The sequence below is a fragment of the Camellia sinensis genome, chromosome 7 (assembly GCF_055761805.1).
Source record: "Camellia sinensis isolate YWXY chromosome 7, ASM5576180v1, whole genome shotgun sequence".
NCBI lineage: Eukaryota > Viridiplantae > Streptophyta > Magnoliopsida > Ericales > Theaceae > Camellia > Camellia sinensis.
The window spans coordinates 170669486-170692084 of record NC_138967.1 but is presented as its reverse complement, the minus strand read 5'-3'; the positions used below and the strand labels follow the sequence as shown (position 1 = coordinate 170692084).

At 32.1% G+C, this 22599-nt stretch overlaps 2 protein-coding genes across 3 annotated transcripts; both read left to right on the top strand.

Annotated features, from left to right (window-relative positions):
* Positions 1 to 14326: 14326 nt before the first annotated feature.
* Positions 14327 to 16729, top strand: LOC114260548 (uncharacterized). Of its 2 annotated transcripts, none has more exons than XM_028200696.2 (2): positions 14327 to 15199; positions 16123 to 16729. In XM_028200696.2, the coding sequence occupies exons 1-2, from the start codon at positions 14480 to 14482 to the stop codon at positions 16222 to 16224; spliced, it is 822 nt and encodes a 273-aa protein (XP_028056497.2). In that variant the 5' UTR covers positions 14327 to 14479; the 3' UTR covers positions 16225 to 16729. The 2 variants fall into 2 exon arrangements, with proteins under 2 accessions (XP_028056497.2, XP_028056498.2); XM_028200697.2 differs by lacking the exon at positions 16123 to 16729 and adding an exon at positions 15342 to 15569 and having other exon boundaries at positions 14385 to 15199.
* A 1871-nt stretch (positions 16730 to 18600) lies between these two features.
* Positions 18601 to 21092, top strand: LOC114260547 (multiprotein-bridging factor 1b). The gene is made up of 4 exons (XM_028200695.2): positions 18601 to 18935; positions 19717 to 19800; positions 20538 to 20620; positions 20730 to 21092. The coding sequence occupies exons 1-4, from the start codon at positions 18791 to 18793 to the stop codon at positions 20847 to 20849; spliced, it is 432 nt and encodes a 143-aa protein (XP_028056496.1). The 5' UTR covers positions 18601 to 18790; the 3' UTR covers positions 20850 to 21092.
* Positions 21093 to 22599: the final 1507 nt, after the last annotated feature.

The following is a 22599-nucleotide window of genomic DNA, read 5'->3' as shown; positions in this document are numbered from 1 at the left end:
ATTCTGTATATACAAATTGTGCATAAATTCAGTTTTAAAAAATTTGATTTGTTTGTTTACTTAATTTGATTTGTTTGTTTACTCCATAATGTTTTCCCTTTCTATGATCACATTCCACCTCCATATGGTATTTTTATATTTTGGACCCAAAACTACCAGTTCTTTAATATAAATTTAGCTCATGATAGTATCCAATGCTAAAATGGAGGGGAAAAAAAACATCCACTCAAAACCATCCTAGGTCTCATAGCTAGCTATATTCAAGGAGATGCTTGAAATACAAGTAGCCAAAATTGGAAAGAATAAGCCTTCTTGATCAGCTTTATATGTTCAGTGCACGTAGAATTGGAACAGCAAAGGACTTCAAATAAGAAATTAGAACCTGTTGTGTGCTCATTGTAATAGTATTGACTGAAATCTTTCTCTCACATATAGTAATTTTGGAAAGTAAAATTGATTATACAAATGAGAAAATTGCAAAGATCTTTAGTGCTCCTCTCTCTATTTGATTTTACACATAGATCTTACACAAAGATCTATTTGATTTTTTTTTTTTAATCAGCTGTTGTTCATAGAAAATTGGCTAAACCATTAAAGGTATCCTACTTCTTTAATATGTTGTTTGGCTTCCATTGGGAATTAAATTATTCAATTTGCTTTTAGTTTACGATTTTTTTTTAAAAAAAATTAATATTATCATTTGTAAATGTTTGGCAATAATAGATTAATAATCTACAATAATAGATAGATTAATTTGCAATAATAGATTTATCCAGTTTAATGTAATTTATCATCTAGATTAAAATGTAATTTATCCAATTTAATCTTAACATTATGTTTCTTAAATGGATTTAATTTTTTAAAAGGTTTTGAATTTGAATTAATACTTGATGGGTTTTATTTTTTAAATGGGTTTTAATTTATTTACATTTTCTTGACAGTATTTAGTTCTGAGGTGTTGTGTGCTTTTGGATGATTTTCATTTCAAATAGCTTCGGGGAGTTGGTCTAACCAATTTGTTATGTTTACACTTGAAATTGGAATTACTCTACAAATTTTTCTGCATTTCAGGCCCTTAATACACTTGACAGTATCAAATGGAGAGTAAATAAAAGGGTTCTTGGTATCATAGACAGAATATGTGCTAGCATTTTGATAGCAATTTGGTAGAATATCACATATTTTTTCTTCTTTTCTTTTTTTCATTACCAAGATGAGTTGAATGCCTACATTATACTGATGTGCTTTAGTATGTAGAGCACTTAGTGATGTGCTTTAGTATATATATTTAGTAATATTTTTTTTTCTTTTTATTATAGATTTAGTATACAATAACTTTAGTTTCTGTCAGTGTTTACAATTTCTTTTTACTTACTCTTATATTTTGATTTGCAATATTGGTGAACATTATAAATCTTATATATTTATTTCTTAATTTGCATTAACATTAGGGAGAGTTGTTATTTTATTTGAGTTTTGTAGAGCATGTAATACAATAAAAAATGTTACAAGTTCTTTAAGAAAAAAAATTAAATATATTTTTTATAACTGCATTTTAATCTTAAAATTATTTACATCATGCCTTCTGTCAATTTTGATTAAACATTGAGCAGAATTATTGTGAACCAAATTTCTCTCAGAACTATTAAACATTGAGGAAATGTCTCTCATCACCAAATTTCTGTCAATTTTTAATCAGAATTATTGCCAATTTTTTTAATCAAAAAAAACATTAAGCAGAAATTATTTTTTCATCAAAGAATTACTGTCAACTATTTGAACTATTAAGCAGAAATTTGGTTCTTACACATAAGGTTGGTCTCAAGGATGAACAAAAAATTTCACCAAATCTCCAATAATAGTACTTTTAATCTTTTTTGATAAAATTTTAAAATAGAGTATGGATAGGAGAATTTTTTTAAAAAGATTTAAAGATGCAAAGAGAGTAAGGATTGGAGTATTCATATCAGATCAAGCTTTTAATCAAATTTTCACTCAAATTTGATGAACAGAGAGAGAGAGAGAGAGTAAGTTAAGTAATTTACTAATCATAACCATCATGGTTTGGTTGTCCTGACTCCTTATTGTTGTTGTTAGAACTTAAAGCTTGGATTATGATTGGTTGTCCTAACTCCGGTGGGTAAATTGAAGTATAAAACATTTAGCTGATTACGTCGCTATTAATAAAATTGGTCTGTCTTAAATTTTTAAAATTTGGTCAAGATTTGTTTAAATTTGGTCAATTTTGCTGCATTATTAGAAAGAAGTCAAGTACTCTCTCTCATACCCTAACCCAAAGACCTTCACAATAATTTATTTTTTAGTTCTTTTTGGAGACTTGAGTGCTAGATATAGTAGTAGTAGGTAGTTTGTAGATTAACTTGATATTGAAAATCATGTGTGCACTGCTACTTGCATTGTGCCCTTAGTGAGGCATAGTCGGGTTGCTTCATCGTAGTTATGTGATGATATCTTTTGATGTAATATGGGCTTCTATTCTCCCTTTTATTTATTTATTCTTTCCAAAATAAAAACCTAGGCTTAGACGCCCATAGGATTGTTTGACAAAAAGGCATTATTCATTTCTATTCAACTTACTAAACCATCAAGCGCATCATTAATCACTGGAATGCTCAGTTGAAGAACCCTACATGCTCAATTTTATTTTTCAAAAATAGATGCAATCAACCATGATTTAGTCATCCTTTTGATGAAAGAACATTTCATTTAGTAGGTCACACATGTATGCAAGATATAGAGAGAGACATCACTACGATATACCTTTACACAAAAATTGTACCATTCAAACGTAGTATATTTGTTGTGTGATTCTAAAAAGAAAGGAACTGTTTTTTTTATTTAATTTTTTTTTTGAATATCTACAGTTCCTAATTAAAAGAAAAATTCGAAAGACTTGGCATTTTAACATTTATGTGTAATATGGTAAGAGAGTTTATGTTTTTCTTTTCTTTCTTTTTTTTTGTACAGATGATAAATATTTTTATCAATTTTTTTTTGAATATTTTTTTATAAATATTTTAGTGCTCTGTGTTGTACAAATGATAAATATTTTTCATAATTTTTTTTTAATATCTAGAGTTCCTAATTAAACAAAAAATTTTAGAGACTTGACATTTTAACATTTATGCGTAATATGGCAAGAGAGTTTATGTTTTCTTTTTTCTTTTTTTGGCACCTTTTTAAAGGAGTATAGTATTCTATGTTGTATTTCAAAAAAATCTGGTGAATGTATATATGTGTATATTACTTTAGTTGTCTTCATGAAAAAAAATGTATTAAACTTATAAGTATTTAACTTAACCCAAGTATTTAACATAATCTGTTTTGCTTTGAATCAAATTCACCAAGTATTTAACTTAACCCACAAAAATGTATTCAACATTTTATTATAAAAAATAAAAAAAAAAATTGTACCATTCAAATGTAATATATTTGTTGTGTGATTTTAAAAAGAAATGGACTGTTTTTTTTCAAATTTTTCATTTTTTTTAATATCTAGAGTTCCTAATTGGAAGAAAAATTTGAAAGACTTGGCATTTTAACATTTATGTGTAATATGGCAAGAGAGTTTATATTTTTTATTTATTTTTTTTTTGGCACCTTTTTAAGGGAGTATAGTATTCTATGTTGTATTTCAAAAAATTCTGGTCAATGTATATATGTGTGTATTACTTTAGTTGTTTTCATGGAAAAAAAAAATGTATTAAACTTACAAGTATTTAACTTAACGCAAGTATTTAACATAATCCGTTTTACTTTGAATCAAATTCACCAAGTATTTAACTTAACCCACAAAAATGTATTTAACATTTTGTTATAAAAAATTAAAAACAAAATTTGTACCATTCAAATGTAGTATATTTGTTGTGTGATTATAAAAAGAAAGGGATTGGTTTTTGCATTTTTTTTTTTTTGTTGAATATCTAGAGTTCCTAATTAAAAGAAAAATTTGAAAGACTTGGAATTTTAACATTTATGTGTAATATGGAAAGAGAGTTTTTTTTTTTTTTTTTGGGCACCGTTTTAAGGGAGTATACTATTCTATGTTGTATTTCAAAAAGTTTTGGTGAATGTATATATGTGTGTATTACTTTAGTTGTGTTCATGAAAAAAAATGTATTAAACTTACAAGTATTTAACTTAACACAAGTATTTAACATAATCAGTTATAGATATCCTACAAGTATTTAACTTCACCAAGTATTTAACATTTTGTTATAAAAAAAAAATTGTACCATTCAAATGTAAAAAAAAAAAAAAAATTGTACCATTCTAAAAAGAAAGGGACTATTTTTTTTCATTTAATTTTTTTTTGAAAGATTTGGCATTTTAACATTAATGTGTAATATGGCAAGAGAGTTTATGTTCATTTTTTTTTTTCCCACCTTTTTAAGGGAACATAATATTCTATGTTGCATTTCAAAAATTCTGGTCAATGCATATGTGTTTATTACTTTATTGCTTATAAAATGGCTTTCTTATGTGGCGATTTTTTTTTTTTTGCATAAATTTATGTTTGGACTTTCCAAGTCATAAATGGTGAAATTCAAAATATTTATGATTATAATGGGTTTTAATTTTGGTTTTAATTTCATCTCTATAAAATTGAAGTCAGTTAAGAAAGAGAAAAGTTCAAATTCGAACAATTATTGTGCTCGAGTTTTAATTTATCATTTTAACGTGATTGTTAAAAAACGTCTATTCTAAATGCTGGGTTGACTCAAAAAATATGAGTTTGATTATGGGTTTCTCAAAGAATGTAGGGGGAGAGAGAGAGAGGGAGAGAGAGATAGAGATAGGTTATTATGGCAAGGAACTGTTTGTTTGGAGCTATTTAAAAAGAAATTAAGGGTGATTTATTTAGTTGATCTTCTTGCAACAAAAAAATTAAACTCACACTCAAAAAAAATTATTTAACATTTTATTTGCTGTGTAATATATTTATTTAGTTGTACCATTCAAATGTAATGTATTTGTTGTGTGATTTTGGTTTTAATTTCATCTTTATAAAATTGAAGTCAGTTAACAAAGAGAAAAGTTCAAATTTAGACCATTTTATTGTGCTCCAGTTTTAATTTATTATTTTAATGTGACTGTTAAAAAAATCTATTCTAAATGCTGGTTTGACTCAGAAAATGTGAGTTTGATTATGGGTTTCGCAAAGAATGTAGAGAGAGAGAGAGAGGGAGGGGGAAGGGACTGTTTGTTTGAAGCTATTTAAAAAGAAAGTAAGGGTGATTTATTTAGTTGATCTTCCTGCAACAAAAAAATTAAACTGGCACTCAGAAAATTTTATTTAACATTTTATTTGCTGTGTAATATATTTATTTAGTTGTACCATTCAAACGTAATATATTTGCTGTGTGATTCTAATGTATAGATGATAAATATTTTTCATTTAATTTTTTTGTGAATATCTAGAATTCCTAATTAAAAGAAAAATTTGAAAGACTTGGCATTTTAACATTTATGTGTAATATGGCAAGAGAGTTTATGTTCTTCTTTTTTTTTTTTTTTTTTTTTGCACCTTTTTAAGGAAATATAATATTCTATGTTGCCTTCATGAACACAACATAGAATATTCTATGTGTAATATTCTATTTTTCATTTAACATTCTATGTTTTTTTTTTTTTTGCACATTTTTAAGGGAATATAATTCTGGTTAATCCTTATGTGTGTGCGTATTACTTTAGTTGTCTTCATGAAAAAAAAAATGTATTAAACTTACAAGTATTTAACTTAACGTAAGTATTTAACATAAGGATTTTTGTTTTGAATCAAATTCACCGAGTATTTAACTTAACCCAAACAAATGTATTTAACATTTTGTTATAAAAAAAATTTTAAAAAAAATTGTACCATTCTAAACAGAGAAGGCACGTGCTTCTGGTATCTGTTGACCTTTTTCTTTTTCTTAGATGTTTATATTTTTATTTATTTCTTTTCCTCTTAATTGTAACCCGTTAAGTATTTTCTATTCATGGCAGTTATTTATTTAAATAAAATTTTGAATTTTATTATTCGATTTGGTAGCAACATATTTGGAAATAACATTTCATTGCCAATGAAATCCATGTTAACTTTTATTATTGCTAATTTTTTGTTTCTTTGTGTCTAAAATTTTTAGGTTGAAGTACACAGTTATGAACAATATTACTATTTTTGGTCAAATAAGTTTTTTTTCTTCTTTTTTCTCTTCATATAAATTTAAGTACCTCTCTTATAAATTTAAGTACAACAGTTATGGACAATATCACTATTCTAATTATTTTTTTTCCTCATACTTTATAGGTGGATGGGGACTTACATTGAACCGTAATATCTCCTCCCTTTACTAATTTTCTTATTTATGTGTATAAAGTTTTATTTATTACTCTAAAGTTTTTGTATGTATAGGTTCGATTTCTTCAAGAAAGAAATGTTAATGTTGTTATTCGCGATGAGCGTGACCTTAATACTATTCGCATTCATGAGGTAAGCCTAAAAGTCACTTGAACATTGGACATGTATTTTCTTATCATTTTAAAAATAATTTATAAATATATTCTACTTATTTTTTACAGGCAAAGACAAAGGAAAAAGACAAAGCAATATCAAAGGAAACAAAAAAAGCTATTCCTTATGGCAAAGGAAAGGAAAATGCACATCTCATGGTATGGTTTCTCAACAATTTTTAAAAGTTTCTTTTTCGAATATTATATAATTTTTTTAGGAATTGCGTAGTGTCATATACTATTTTTTATGTACATTTTTCAAAAGTTTCTTTTTCAAAAATTTATTCAATTCTTTTTATTGAATGTGAAATGTTTTTCTGAAGCATGTTAAAGTAAGCATTTGTACAACATGCTAATGCATTTGTATGAACATTAATTTGAATTTTTAATATGTTTGTCTATTTGTATGATAAAAATATGTTGCATTTGTACAATATGTTGCATCTATAACATAGCATAATAAAAATATAATAGAAGAAAACGAAAAAGGAAAATAAGAAGAAAGAACAAATATGTGATGAAAAGGAAACTACATAATATAATTTTTTTTAATTTTTATTTTTCTTATAAGAAGTTCTTAAGGAAAGAATAAAAAGACAAAAATGCATTTTAATATAACAGAAACAATAAGAAGAGAGAAAAGGAAAGTACAAGACATTACACGCTAATATTCACATTTTACGTACCCAATGATCTAATATTTACCTTTTCAACGTACATTTTGTAAAGAGATGGGTAGTGTCTTAAAACCAATAAGTGTGTGCATAGTGTGTTTGCAGTTTTGTGTGCTTAATGTGTTTTCAAATTATTTTTCCCTTCCTTTTTAAATTTCATAAATACATGCATTGGTTTTTATATGACTAACAACTTAACCGAGTGAAGAGGAAAAGTTAGTTAAAAGGAAGAAAAAATACATGATGAAAGGGAAGCAAGTTAGTTAATCTTCACATTTTATGCACATTCTTATATAATATTCTTATTTTAGGCACACAATGATAATGTGTTATCAAAAGCTGCATTGGCCCAACGTGCACGGCGAGAATGTGAAAAAAATCAAAAGCCATGTTCTGCATACCAATTGGGACAACGCCTGCGACGAGAACGAGAAAGAGAAAGATCGAAGGAATGTATTAACCCTAGACAACCTTCTTTAACACCAAATTGGTAAAAAGAAAAAGAATTTTTTACCCAAGACAATCTTGAATTTTTTACTCTTACTATTACCACTTTATTATATAGATTTTAATTTGTTCACAATCTATTTCTGTAGGCCTTCTCCTACAACTCCATGTAGAAATGTTGGTGTGGTCATCCATGATGAGCACGACCTTAATGTTATCCGTGTTCATGCGGTAAGTACAAAATCAAGTCAACCATTGTATGTATTTTATTTATATAAGATTTTTTTAATCTTTTCAATATTTTATTTATATTTGTTAGGCAAAAGATAAAAAAAAGGTCAACCCAATGTCTAAAGGAAAAGAAAAGATGGCTCCTTCCGGCAAGAGAATGACAAATGCATGTCAAGTGGTATATATTCTTTTTTAAAAATATGATGCAAAACTAATCAAAATTTTGAATAATTAAAATATATAAGTGTAGAAAATGAATTTATTGTATTATGTTATTTTTGTAGAATGATTGTAATATGTTTTCCTGTAACTTGCTATTATTTGTATGTGTTTTTCAAATTTATTTATTCTTATTTTGCATGGATACATGTGCATTTATAATGTACCATCCATAAGTTGCTACTTATATAAAGAAGATAGGAAAAAAGAAACGAAGAAATAAAGAAAAAAAATATAAAGAAAGGAGAAACTAAATAAGATAGGTTTTTAATTCTTATTTAATATATAAAATAGAAAACAAAGAAAGGGAAAGGGAAAGGGAAAGGGCTAGGAAAGGGAAATGGAAGAAATAAGAAGATAGAAAGGGAAGAAATAAGAAAAAAAAGAAATAAAGATAACACTATTAAAGGTATAAAACAAATAAAATAGAAAACAAAATTAAGAGAAAGGGAAGAAATAAGAAGATAGTTTCATTTTAAGCACAAAATATTCACATGTGTTTGCTTCAATGATAAAATATTTTCTTTTTAGGCACAAAATGATAATGTAATATCAAAAGCTGTATTGGCCCAACGGGCACGGCGAGAGCGTGAAAAAATTGAATTTCAATGCTTGCAACGAGAGCAAGAGGGATTAGAAGAATGTGTTCAATTAAGACAACATTCTTTAACACCAATTCGTCGTGATCGCACTCACTTGAAGTGAGAAGCAATAACTGAAGATTCTCAGTCGGCACAAAAACAAACAATGGTTACCCATCATTCTGCATGTTCATTTTCTATGCCAAGCACATCTTCAAATTCACAAAGGAATCGGTAAACTACTATGTCTAATCTTGAAATACACACTTTTACTCATACCGCTTTGTTTTACAAAATCTTATTTATACACAAATATTTGTAGGACTACTCTTATAAATCGATTTCTTCAACAAGATCTATGTACTGCTGATGAATTCGAAGATTTGCCTACGAGTATATCAATTGACGCTCGGGCACACAAAGATTCTTGCCGCCATTATCTTGGCAAGATAGATGTATTATGTCTTTATTGTTCAACCTTACATTGGATGGATGAAAAATTGACAAAATCATCTATAAAGCGTCCCTTATTCGGAACTTGCTGTTTGGAAGGAAAGATTAGGTTACCTTTACTTATTACACCCCCTCCACCACTTCAGGCATTGTATGATGGGAATAATGATCAATCAAAATCCTTTCGAAGTTATACTCGAGTGTACAATGCAGCCAATGCTTTTACGAGTCTTGGTGCTGCATTGGATCTTAGAGTACTCAGTGGAAGGAGCCCTACATCATTCACAATTCATAGGGAATTGCGACATCGAACAGGATCACTACAACCACAACCAGGGCAGGATGCGAGTTATGCTTAGCTGTATATCTATGACCCTTATTTAGCTTTAGAAATTCGTAATCGTAGAAATCCTAACTTGAGAAGGGATGTTCTCAAAACTATTCAGGATAGTTTGTTGCAAGTAAATACATTTGTAGATAAATATCGCCAGGCTCATGCCATTTTACATCAATTAGACTCGGCAGGACACAATCTACCTACTCATCTTCATTACAGTTCAACAACTGATCGACGTCGGTATAACCTACCAACTACAGATGAGATTGCAATTGTAATACCAGGTGATGGAACAGAGGTAAATGGAATGAGAGATATTATTTTACATTTCCGAGGAAATAATGAGTTGATGCAAATTAATGAATGTCACCCAGCATACTTGCCATTACATTATGTTCTATTATTTCCATATGGTGAGCTTAGATGGGAACCTGAGTTGAAATTGTGGAATGTTCAGTATGATCGACCTTCAACTGATCGACTTACTCAAATGAATTTTTATAGTTATCGTTTGTTTGAACGACCCATAGAGTATTCAACAATTTTGAGAGGTGGGAAACTATTTCAAGAGTTTTTGAAATCTTTCAAGATTCAATGGCTAACACACGATACAACTAACACCCAAATATTTTTCTTACCATGACTGCAACTGAGCAAAATCGATTGACATACTACAAGCTTAATCAAGGGAAACTTCGGGCTGAGCTTTACCAAGAGTTGTCAGATATGGATCCAGATTATGTGCGACCTGGACAAATTGGTCAAAGGTTTGTTTTGCCATCTTCATTTACTAGTAGTCCTAGACATATGTTTGAAATCTTTCAAGATTCAATGGTTAACACACGATACAACCAACACCCAGATATTTTTCTTACCACGACTGCAAATCCTAATTGGCCAGAAATTACTTCAGCATTATTACCATATCAAAAACCTATTGATTGCCCTAATTTAATTGCTCGTGTTTTTGAGTTGAAGAAAAAATGTTTGATGACGGAGACAGAAACAAATAAAGTGTTTAGAAATAAAGTTGCACATGTTTTTACAATTGAATTTAAAAAACGAGGCCTCCCTCATATGCATGCACTTTTATTTCTCAAGAGTCCAGACAAAATTCGAACATGTGCTCAAGTAGACAAATTGGTCTGTGCAGAATTTTCAGACCCAAAAGATGATCCTATGCTTTTTGAAACTATCAAATGTTGTATGGTACATGGACCATGTGGTGCTCGAAATCCGCAAACACCATGTATGGAAAATGGTAGATGCACTAAGAGATATCCTCGAGCTTTCACAGAAACAACAACTATGGATCAAGATGGATACCCTATCTATCGTTGTCGCAATAATGGTCAAGTACATACTGTGAGAGGGCAAGAAGTTGATAACAGGGATGTCGTACCATACAATGCATATCTTTCAAAACTTTTCAACTGTCATATAAATGTGGAAGTTTGTGCCGGAATGAGATGTGTCAAGTATATACATAAGTACATTTATAAGGGTTATGATCGTACAACGATGGTGTTAGGAATGATAAATGAGATTCAACAATATCTCAATGCAAGGTATATTGGACCTCCAGAAGTTGCTTGGCGAATATTTGGTCATCCTTTGCATGCAGAGATGCCAACAGTTGTACGATTGGCACTTCATTTACCTGGAATGCATCGTGTTGTTTTTAACCCAGAAGAGTCGTTACAAACAATTCAATCTAGAGCTGGTCAACAAATGTCAACTTTTACTGGCTTATTTGCATATTGTGCTGCCAGTGAAGATGAATGTCCATTCACTTATCAAGAATTTCCATAACATTTTGTTTAGCTCAAGTCAGAAAAGAGATGGAAATCAAGAGAAAGGGGATATGTAATTGGTAGAATGTACTTTGCTAGCTCTAATTGTGGCGAAAGATTTTATCTACGTTTGTTACTAACCGTTGTCAAAGGACCAAAGTCGTTTTAGTCTTTACGCACGGTCGATAATGTTGTGCATGATACATTTAAATTAGCATGTGTTGCAAGGGGGCTTTTAGAAGATGATGAAGAATGGATACAATGCTTGAAAGAGGCTGCAGTCATAAAAACTGGATATCAATTGAAGAGATTGTTTAGTATTATTCTCACCCAGTGTTCTCCACTAAATCCATGTGCATTATGGAATCAATTTTCAACGCATATATGTGATGATCTTGCAGATAAGTTTTGTACATTGTTTGTCATTTCTAAACCAACTGAGGCTCAAATTGAAGATTATGGTCTCCATCTTTTGAATCAAATGCTTCATGAATCAGGCAAAAGTTTAATTGACTTCTCACCCATGCCACAACCTATTGCAAATTGGAATGCAGTAGTTGGTAATCGATTAATAGTTGAACATCAACAACTGTAGAGTGAGGCACAACATGCAGATCCACAAATTACTATTGATTGTCTCAATAATGGACATCGGAATGCTTATAATACAATCACTTCTTCAGTTTCCCAAAATAAAGGAACTACTTTCTTTCTGAATGGGGGTGCAAGAACAGGGAAAACATTTCTATACAATACGATTACATTAAAATGTCGTAGCCTTGGACATATCGTTGTTACTATGGCTTCGTCTGGAATTGCATCACTGTTACTGGTAGGAGGTCGCACTGCACATTCAACATTTTCCATTCCGTTAGATGTATTGGAAAATTCACTTTGTGGGTTTAGCAAACAATCATTACAAGCTGAGTTATTTAGAGAAACAAAACTCATAATTTGGAATGAAGTTCCTATGCAATATAGACATTGTATTGAGGCGGTTGATCGTACATTGAGGGATATTTGTGATAGTGAAAAGCCATTTGGGGGTATTACTGTTGTTCTTGGAGGAGACTTTCGACAAATCTTACCAGTTATACCCAAAGGAGTTCGTGAGCAAATTGTGAATGCATCATTAAGACACTCTGTTCTATAGAAGCATATATATATCTTGACTTTGGATTTGAATATGCACTTGAATCATGAAGGCCATGAAAATGCTAATTTTGCAAATTTCTTGATGGAGGTGACACTACTTTAACCTGTATTATAAAGATTATTTTAAATTAATAAATTGTGTTTACACTTACTTTTTTATTGATTTCACTTTTTTTTTAGATTGGGACCAATCCTCAAGAAATCGTTAACCTTCCATCAACAATACACAAATGTCAAGATTTGAATGAATTACTCTCTACAGTTTATCCACAATTGAATATGATAGAGACATCAACCCCAACATTTTTAACTGAATGCACAATTCTGTCTGCGCGTAACGATGATGTCAGTGACATTAATACTACTGCGTTGAATATCTTTCCAGGGAGATTATATACTTATCTTGCAGTAGATAAAATGTCTGAAGATAATGAAATTGATTCTACCATTACAAATAGATATCCTAATGAATATTTAAATTCATTGGATCCTCTTGGGTTGCCAACTTTTAAGTTAGAGTTGAAAGTGGGTTGTCCTATAATATTGTTGAGAAACATTGCACCGAAAGATGGACTATGTAATGGTACAAGATTGATGGTTACTAGGTGCGGCACTCGCATAATTGAAGCTCAAATTTTAACTGGAGAAAAGTTTGGCAATTTGGCATTCATACCAAGGATATCTTTGACACCATCTTTTTCAGAAATGCCTTTCCAAATGACAAGACGTCAATTTCTAGTCCGATTGGCATATGCCTTGACCATTAATAAATCTCAAGGGCAATCTGTGAAATTTGTTGGGGTTGATTTGCGTTTACCAGTGTTTAGCCATGGGCAATTATATGTGGCATTGTCTAGATGTACATCCTTTGATCGTATGAGTATTCTCCCCCCTAAAGATAATTTGGATTCTACTACAAATATTGTTTATCCTGAAGTATTGCTGTAGTATTCTATGCAGATTAAATGACGTTTTTTTAGAAGGTAACCACGTAGATTTATTTCTGTTGATTATATAACTTTTTAAAAAATTTCAATTTAATAATAATTTGAAATTTGGACTTTTGTAGGATTGGACCGAAAAATCTATGGAGCTTAAAAGGAGAAATACGACTACCTTGCGTCGATGGGGATGTAATAAGGTAATTTCAATCTGAAAGTATTTTGACATGTATATTTCCAACAAATGTACTAATTTATATTTTTTTTTGTTTCCACAAATTACCAGGTTGTTGTGCATATTCCTCATTGGGAATACATAAAAGTTGATACAAAGACTTTTTGGAAAGTAATGAGGAGGAAGTTTGGGCAAACGCATATTTGAAGACATGTTATTGACACATCTTTTGTAAAACATACATATTTTTGGTGTATGACAATATAATTTTTAGTGTATGACATGTTAGTGACACATCTTTTGTAAAGCATACATCTTTTGTAAAGTTTTAACCCACTTTTTGTAAAGTTTTAACCTACTTTTTTGGTGTATGACAGTAAAACTTTATTTCTGTTTTTTATTCAGTGTTTACACTTTTTTTTACTGCCTTTTATATTTTGATATGCAATATAACTTTAAATCTTATATGTTTGTTTCTTAATTTGCATTAAGATTAGGGAGAGTTGTTATTTTATTTGAGTTTTGTAGAGCGTGTAATACAAGCAAAATTGTTATAAGTTCTTTAAGAAGAAAAATATTTCAATATATTTTTTCAGTATCTTTATCAAAAAATGACACAAATTTTATAAATTTCAACATAATACGTATAAATTATAACTGTATTTTAATCTAAAAATTATTTACACCGTACCTTTAGACACGAACATACGCTAGTATATATATAGGACAGTATAATCATAAAATAATAATAAAAAAAAAGTGTGTCAGAGGAATTTGCCTAAAATAGCATTTGCCAAAAATATAGGGGTGTCAGCGTAATTTAGGGCACAGTTCCAATTTCCAACATAGGTCCCTCTCGAAAATTCGATATCATCTACTCCATTTCAGGAGTTTTTCAGAACCCTAGTTTTTTGACTGGTGAACCAATGAGTGACTGTCCTTCAAAATTTCAATTCAATGGATCCATACTATGAACAGAGATTGATAGACGAGGTCCAATACCTCCACTCCCTCTGGCACCAGGGCCCTCCCTCAAACCCTAACCCTAACCCCAATCACAATTCTTCAATTCACGTCCAACAACTCAACAATGGAAACACGAAGCGTAGACCCAGACCCAAAAATCCCAACAAAAACCCTCAATCTGACCCAATCCTCCTCAAACCTTCCAATTTCAGACCGTCGAAGAGGCAAAGGATGAGGCTCAAAAGCAGAACCAAAATGGTTCAGAAAAAGACTCCGGAGACCCAAGAACAAGCCCGGTTCGCCGCAACCCAAGTCCACCAAAAGGCATTGAAGGCTGCCCAAGAGTTTTTTGCGGGTGATGTGGATAGTGATGAGGAAGCTAGTGGTACTAGTATTGGAGATGGGTATGAAGAATATAAGTTCTTTTTCAAGTTGTTTATTGAGGATAGTGAATTGAGGGTTTACTATGAGAGGAATCATGATGTGGGTGATTTTTGTTGCTTGGTGTGTTGTGGTGTTGGTGAAAATGTGGGGATGAGGTTTAAGCAATGTGCAGGTCTTGTTCAGCATTCAATGGAGATAGGGAAGGTGAAGAAGAAGCGAGGACACCGAGCTTTTGGGCGGGTTGTTTGTAAAGTTCTTGGTTGGGATATTGATATGTTTCCAAGTTCTATTCTCCTCGTCCGCACCTTGGCTAAACCCGAGTGTCAGGTAGCTAGTAGTTTTTAATCATGTCAGAAGTTTGTTTATCTGCATAAATTGTAACATTACAGTGCAATTTTAATCATATTTGCGTTCGGAGAATGTTATTAATGGTGAATTGATTCCAAATGCGGTTTCTGATGTTGATCAGGAGGAAGAGTTGAACAATTTTGGAGTTGCTGGTACGACAAATGTTATTAGTGATAATGGGATGTTTTGCAAGGATATTTAATTGTTAGTTAAATGTTTTAGGAGTAATATGGAGTTTTGGGTTTGTGATATTGAAGTTTAAAACAAGGTATACGTTAATTGTCGTAGATCATGTATTTTTGTAATTATACAAAGAAGATTGTCTAGCCCTGGACCATTTTATGTCTTTGATTTGATATCTTGTATTTATTTATTTATTTATTTTTTTGACATTACAAATAGTCAGATAGTACGAGTGAGCTTAACTATCTGTAAAGGGGTATGACAGATATTATTCAACTTGAATCCTGGCTTGTAGGACTGCTGTCATACTCTGTCCAACTTCTTGTCACCTCTATTTTCTACTCATTACATCTCCTTGTGTTTGTTATGTTGAACTTCACTGTCAATACCAATCTTACCTGCTGTTTCTGAGCATGATTGTGCCCGATTTTGAGTACACTATGACTGTCTTTTTATATAGAGCACCCCTAGACATCCATGAAAGATGTAGTTTATGTCTCTTTTCTTCCTTGAAAAAAAGGCAAAGGGTAACTGTATATCTGCAGGGGAACTTTTTGATACTAATGAAATTAGGGGGGGAAAAACTAGTATCTGTTGTATATAATTAATTAGTTTTCTCTCCTGCAGTAACTGGCTATTAGGGGGTTGACTGAATTATAGCTTTCACGATAATTTTGACATTTTTCTTTTTCACTATAACTAAAATATAGATAATGCAGGAACATAGCAAGGGCGATGGTGTTGCAAATGAAATAGAAAACATTCAGAAGGGGGTCGTTGCAGTTAATGATCTGAAGGAAAATATTGGGAATCCAAATTGATGGGGACGTGGTGGAAATCAATATCAAGGAAGCGATCTATGATTTGTCTGTTGTCTGAGATCTTCACTAATCAGAAGGGGGTCGTTGCAGTTGTTAATGATCTGAAGGAAAATATCGGGAAATTGATGTGGAGGTGGTGGAAATCAATATCAAGCGATCTATGATTTGTCTGTTGTTTGAGATCTTCACTGATTCAATTTGCATCATTTGGCACTTGTGGTTTGTACATCATGTAATTTGCAGGTGTATTTGAAGGTAGATGGTCTTTCTTGGGGCAACTTTTTTGCGAGTAACCATTCTGTAAGAAGTGAGAATAGGCTCTACATGAAATTGGATATGCACAGGAAAATTACTACTCTCTCATGTTTGTTAGAGAAGGTGTATTGTTAGATATGCTAGCTTAAATTCTTATGTTGAGGCCATTTTATTATGGATTTTGTTCATAAACCTCAGTGGAGGGGAATATCCATTATATTGAGGATACAAGTGAATGAGTTTTTCGGTATGCTCTATTGTAATGATGTATACATTCTTATTACTTTTTTATTTTTATATTTTTATGAATGTATACTTAAATCTCTCTATGGTCATGGGGAAACAAGAGATCATTGTCTCTGGATCAGATTAGGTATGATCCCATCCCGATCCAAATATAGATAGTAAGGGTGGTAGGGGGTGGTATTTACGGTGGAAGAGTTACTTACACACAAACCTATCATGTTGGTTATCTACCAGTCTACAACTCACTTGTTCCCGCTTTTATTCGAAAAAAAATCTTAATATATAATCAGTAAACCACTAATAAAGAACAATTGGAACAGCTGCCTTTTTTTTTTTGGCCTTATAGGTTCTGCTATCTCTTCCTGCAAAATTTGTTTATCTGCATTGTTCCTTTTTCCCCTTGCTTGGCCAGTATGTTTGTGTGTCAACAAACTGTAGGCACAAATAAATATATCAACTAGACACAATATACATGTCAACTGTTGAATTCACATGCAACCTCTTGTTTTGGTTAAGGGAAATTATTCACTAGGTTCAGAGTGTAATTATGTTTATATGATACTCCAAATTAATTATGTAATGAAAGATTTTATATGTGAAATATATCGATTAACCTTTGCTATGTACTTATTATGAGACAAATGATGATTTGCTTGGTATGTGCTGTGGTTTTTAATGATGCAGAGTACACTTATGTAGATAACCATATCGTACTTCAAGAATATTTAATAATTTTGTGTAATTATTCAGAAATTTTAAAGTATTATGTGGCTTTGCATTTAATAATTTTATGTAATTATTCAGAAATTTTAAAGTATTATGTGGCTTTGCTAAACTGATTATGTAACAATTTTATTTTTTAAATGAAACATGGCAATTCACATTTGTTAACTAATCATGTAATAAAAGGTAAGAAAGATGATCCCCTAATTTTGCCTCCCTCCAAATTTCACTCCAATGATATAAAATTAGGGGATTAAAAGATGTGCAGAAAAGTAGAGAAGTAATATGATCTAAATAAGTATACTTATTTAGGAGATACCAAACAAACTTTTAACAACGTCATTAGGGTGAAATTGGGGGTCTTAATTAGGGGGTGTAGTAAGATTGTATTTAAAATGTGCACTTATAAAACACAATTTCTTTTAGGATCATTTCTTTTCTTTTCTTTTTTTGGGAGAAATAACAGTACAGTGTAACAGTCAAACAAAATTTACAAATAAGTGAAAAATTTTATATACTTTAATAATTATAATGTTATACTTTTTCATGATTTTGTAATTTTTGTCACTACTAATATTCTCCAATTTTTTATTTTATTTTATTTTATTTTTGGGTAAAGCCAAATTCCAAAAGGTCCTTTATTTTTGTTTTATTTTAAACATTTTTCTACTAAAAAAATAGAAATTTGGTTAAAACTTCCTCATAATAAAACTTTGATGCATTAAGAACAAGTACAAAAATTTTTCTTAAAAATCTAACACATACCACTATTATCAAAATATTAAATTTTAAAATAATACTATTTTTATCTAAATGTCAATTTTTAAATAAAATTAGTATTTTTAAAATCATCTCAACAAAATCTATCAAATAAGATCTATGTTGATTATAAAATTCTTACAAAAAAGAAAAAAAAATTATTGTCGACATTGATGTAAACAGTAACATGTTACTTTGTCTCACAATAACATATTACTCTAGTTCAAAATAATATGTTACTCTGACAATATTATCAAAAAAAAAATTATTTTATCCTTACTCAATTATACCCCTCTTCCTTAAGAAATTTATGAAGTAAAATAAATTGAGATTTTATTTTTACCAAATAACAGTCTAATAGAGAGGTTCTGACTAAATCTTTCTTAAAAAAATATGTATAGTGTAGCTGATGCTTGCTCCTCCTTTGGAATAGCGCAAATCCTGCAGCCAAACACTACCTGAAAAGCCTCTATATAGAAGAAAGTGTTGATTACCGATCAGCTCAGAAGCTCTTGATATTTACATAGAGAGAGAGAGAGAGAGAGAGAGAAGAAGAAGAAGAAGAAGTAGAAGAAGAAGAAGCATGTCAGGAGGAGGTGGTCAGATCACACAAGACTGGGAGCCGGTGGTGATCCGCAAGAAGGCTCCGACCGCCGCCGCTCGCAAGGATGAGAAAGCCGTCAACGCCGCTCGTCGCGCCGGTGCCGAGATCGAAACCATCAAAAAATGTCTGTTCTCTCTCTCTCTCTCTCTCCCTCTCTCTCTCTCTACACTTTTTCTTCGCCAATTAGGGTTTCTGGTTCCTTTGCAATTCTCGAATCGATTGGTCTTTGATCTCTGTATGTAGTATGAGTTGAGTTGTGTATGAATGGGCTCGATTGTTGCTGATTAGCTGTGAATTGATGCATATGGGGAAGAGACTTTGATTGGTTGAAATGAAGAAGAAAAAAAAACAATGAGACATTGAATTTTAAATGTCCTACGGCCCTCTGTTTTACGTTTTTTCACTTTTGTTTTTGAATGTCCTAATTTTATCATTTCAAATTCTAATATTTTGATTTATTTTTTAATCTAAACCAATTTGGCCGTTAAATAAAACCGATGTAAAAAAAGGTATTTTAGTTATTACCTACATTAAGTTTAATAATCATTTTTTTCATTGATTTTATTTAACATAGGCTGATGATTTAGGTTGAAAACAAATTGAAAAGTTATGATTTAAATTGATAAATAAAAAACTCAGGTTTATTTTGTTGTAAGGGTTAAACTTTATGTTTTGGTAATTTCTCCGAAATTTTAACATTGGAATGTTCAAAAATCAATAAATTTTAATTGATACAGTTTTGATGTTTCTCTTCTCCCTTTTGCATAAGTCTCAAGAGGCAACAGTATATTACATTAATTATATTATGTGCTATATTGTTTGTGCTAATAGCAAGAATTAGAGGTTTTGGTATGTGTTAATCATTTGAATTTCCAGTGCTGATAACTCATTACTTTCTCCTACAGCAAATGCGGCCTCAAACAAAGCTGCCTCTAGCAGCACTTCTTTGAATACTAGAAAGCTTGATGAAGAAACAGAGAATCTTACGCGTGAGTACATGTTAACTTTTGTACTTACGGATATTTATAGCTCATTTACTTCCTTTGAATTCCTTGTACATTTTTTGCATAAACTTTACACTTCATTTCAGTCCAGTTGGAGATGAAACATGTGTTGCTATACCAGTTGAGACCATGTTTATTTAGACTTTTTATTTTTTTTCAAAATTACATATACATTTTGTTTACTGAGCATGTAGCTTTTGCTAGAGCAGAATGGAAAAAATGATTCGTATAGCCTACTCCACCTGATTGACACACGAGGCTTAGTTTGGTTTTGTGGCTTCTCATTTCAGTCAAGATTTTGTTTGTTGGAGTGAAGTTTTGATGCGTCTTGTTTGGCCTGGGGTTGCTGTTTGGCGATGAAGTGAGATGCATCAGGTTTTGGGTTTGGGTTTGGGTTTGGGTTTGGGTTTGGGTTTGGGTATGGGTAGTCTAAATGCCACATTTATGATTTTTTTGGAACTTCTTTGTTTTATGGATTCAAGATAAAGGATTATATAACAATGATTAAAATAGAGATTTGAACTAAATAATCAACCTCAACTCAGCGAAAGGACAATCAAATCATCTCAAAGCACATTGTTCTGTATTCTTATAGTTAAGCTTTCCTTAAGATGCATGCTTTGGTGTATGTGTGGTGTACATATTTTAGCCTGTGTGCTCTTGCAACTGACTAGTTATTGTGCAAAGACTCATGCTTGCGTGTACTGTGTGAAATTGAACAGATGATAGGGTGCCAACTGAACTGAAGAAAGCCATCATGCAAGCTCGGATGGATAAGAAACTCACTCAGTCCCAACTTGCACAAGTCACTCTTTCTCTCCCTCTATCAGACACAAACACATCCTCACAGAGTAGGTCCCCACCTAATTAAGGTATAAAGATCTTGACTGGGTTGATTGTCTTTTGTTGTGCAGATGATCAATGAGAAGCCGCAAGTGATACAAGAATACGAATCAGGAAAAGCTATTCCCAATCAGCAGATAATCTCAAAACTGGAGAGGGCTCTTGGTGCGAAGCTGCGTGGAAAGAAGTAAAACAGGGAAGATGACTTTTAGCACGGTCATTGAGTGCCTCTTTTGAGTCTATGTTGTGGTGGTGTACATGAACCCTTTTTTTCCCCTATTCCGTCATGGCTCATTTGTAAATAATAAAAAAAAAAACTATGGCTGATGAATTTGGCTTTCCATGGACTTGTGAAACTTTGTTTCCTTTTGTTTTCGGAGCATGGTGAAACTGCAACTTGAATGCGATGTTGTGTGGAGATCTTCTGCACTATTGTGATGGTTTTTGCCTTATCTAGATTTGGAATCATGTGTATGGTCTCATAGGAGTAATAGCGCTTGCAGTACGGCTTTCTAATTATGTCTCTTGGAAACCAGCTAAATTTTCCGTCAGTTTAGAGTTTTGAACGAAAAAGAGGTATCTTTCGGATTGGAGCAAAGGAAAATAGAATTGGGAGTGGTTGGTAGGTTTAGAGCAACTCCAGTGTGCTATTATAAAGGAGGTTATTGTTAAATTCTAACAGTTCAGTTTTTTCTTTTTTCATTGATTAGTCAACACGGTTGCCAAAAAAAAATGACATATTGCAGCGTGTTCATGCAGATCAGGATGCAAATGATTCAATGGATAAACGTACACCATGATTTGAATAAATCATGTGTTAAAATGACATTTGCATGAATTAAATAATGTCTGACATAAGTGGGCTTACAGGAGCTTTTGTCCCAATGCATAATTTAAATACTAAAGCATAACGTTGCTGGAGTCCAACGTTATATCAAGGACCAATGACATCTAAACACGTATCAAGGGAAGAACTAGTCACATCAGCAGACAAAGATCTTGCAGAGTTATTGCATCACACATCAGTCACTAATAAAGTTTCTTGCAGCATTTATTACGATAACCCTTTTACGTCAGAACATAATAGCCTCACCATGAACAAGGCAAGCTAGAACATAGGCTTTTGGCTAACATGACAGGGACGAAGGGAAGGTTAAGTTCTTTATCACCATTCTATCTCCACATTCCATTACTCTCTCTTCTCTAACTTGCTCGTCGGAGGGTTCGCTGGGGGACTCTCGTTTCCCGTTGAACTCTTGTACAGGTTTCTCAGTGGGCCCAACAATCGGACAACGGTGTGGGAGGCGTGGATCAACCAGACTCGTTACACAGAGACAAGTGGTATCATCAGTTGGCGCTGCCTGTGGGAACCCTTTCGCTCTATATGGCAACTGTGCTCATTGTCGCCGGAGACCCATTCTCGATAATCCCTACCTTCCACTCACCAAGGTGGATGGTCACAACTAGATCCATGGCTTCTCAACACAACGTTGCCGACCCCTAAGCCGATCCTCCTAATCCAAACAACCTACCACAGTATTTCACTGAACTCACCAACAACATTAATCGCCTAGCCGAACAAAACTAAGCCCTGATCAATGCTTTGCTTCAACAAGACCTTCCTATACCTCCTCCACCACTTCAAGGTATCTCACCCGACCGAGAACGAGCCCCGAGCCATCCCTTCCAACAATCCCACCCATCTAACTTGGAGGGTTTGTGACCCCCTTCCCAAGACATGAACTCGCCACCTCGGGCTCCACATCCATCAGTCCGAGCACCTGCTCCCGAGGGAGAGGCCAGTAGTGTCCAGCCTTCATTGCATTCTGGTGGTGACAACGTTCCTATTTGGGATGCGGAACTCCGAGCCATGAAACTCCAACTTCAAGGAGTCATGCAGAACATACAGAATAAACCCTCTACCACAGCCAACTCACCGTT

Bases quoted from the DNA above. Each gene is read 5' to 3' on its own strand.
- LOC114260548 (XM_028200696.2), top strand. From the start codon at position 14,480: ATGGATCCATACTATGAACAGAGATTGATAGACGAGGTCCAATACCTC. The intron at 15,200-16,122 runs GTAGCTAGTAGT...TAGATAATGCAG, and splicing joins TGGCTAAACCCGAGTGTCAG to GAACATAGCAAGGGCGATGG.
- LOC114260547 (XM_028200695.2), top strand. From the start codon at position 18,791: ATGTCAGGAGGAGGTGGTCAGATCACACAAGACTGGGAGCCGGTGGTG. The intron at 19,801-20,537 runs GTGAGTACATGT...GAAATTGAACAG, and splicing joins AGAAACAGAGAATCTTACGC to ATGATAGGGTGCCAACTGAA. The intron at 20,621-20,729 runs GTCACTCTTTCT...TTTGTTGTGCAG, and splicing joins CTCAGTCCCAACTTGCACAA to ATGATCAATGAGAAGCCGCA.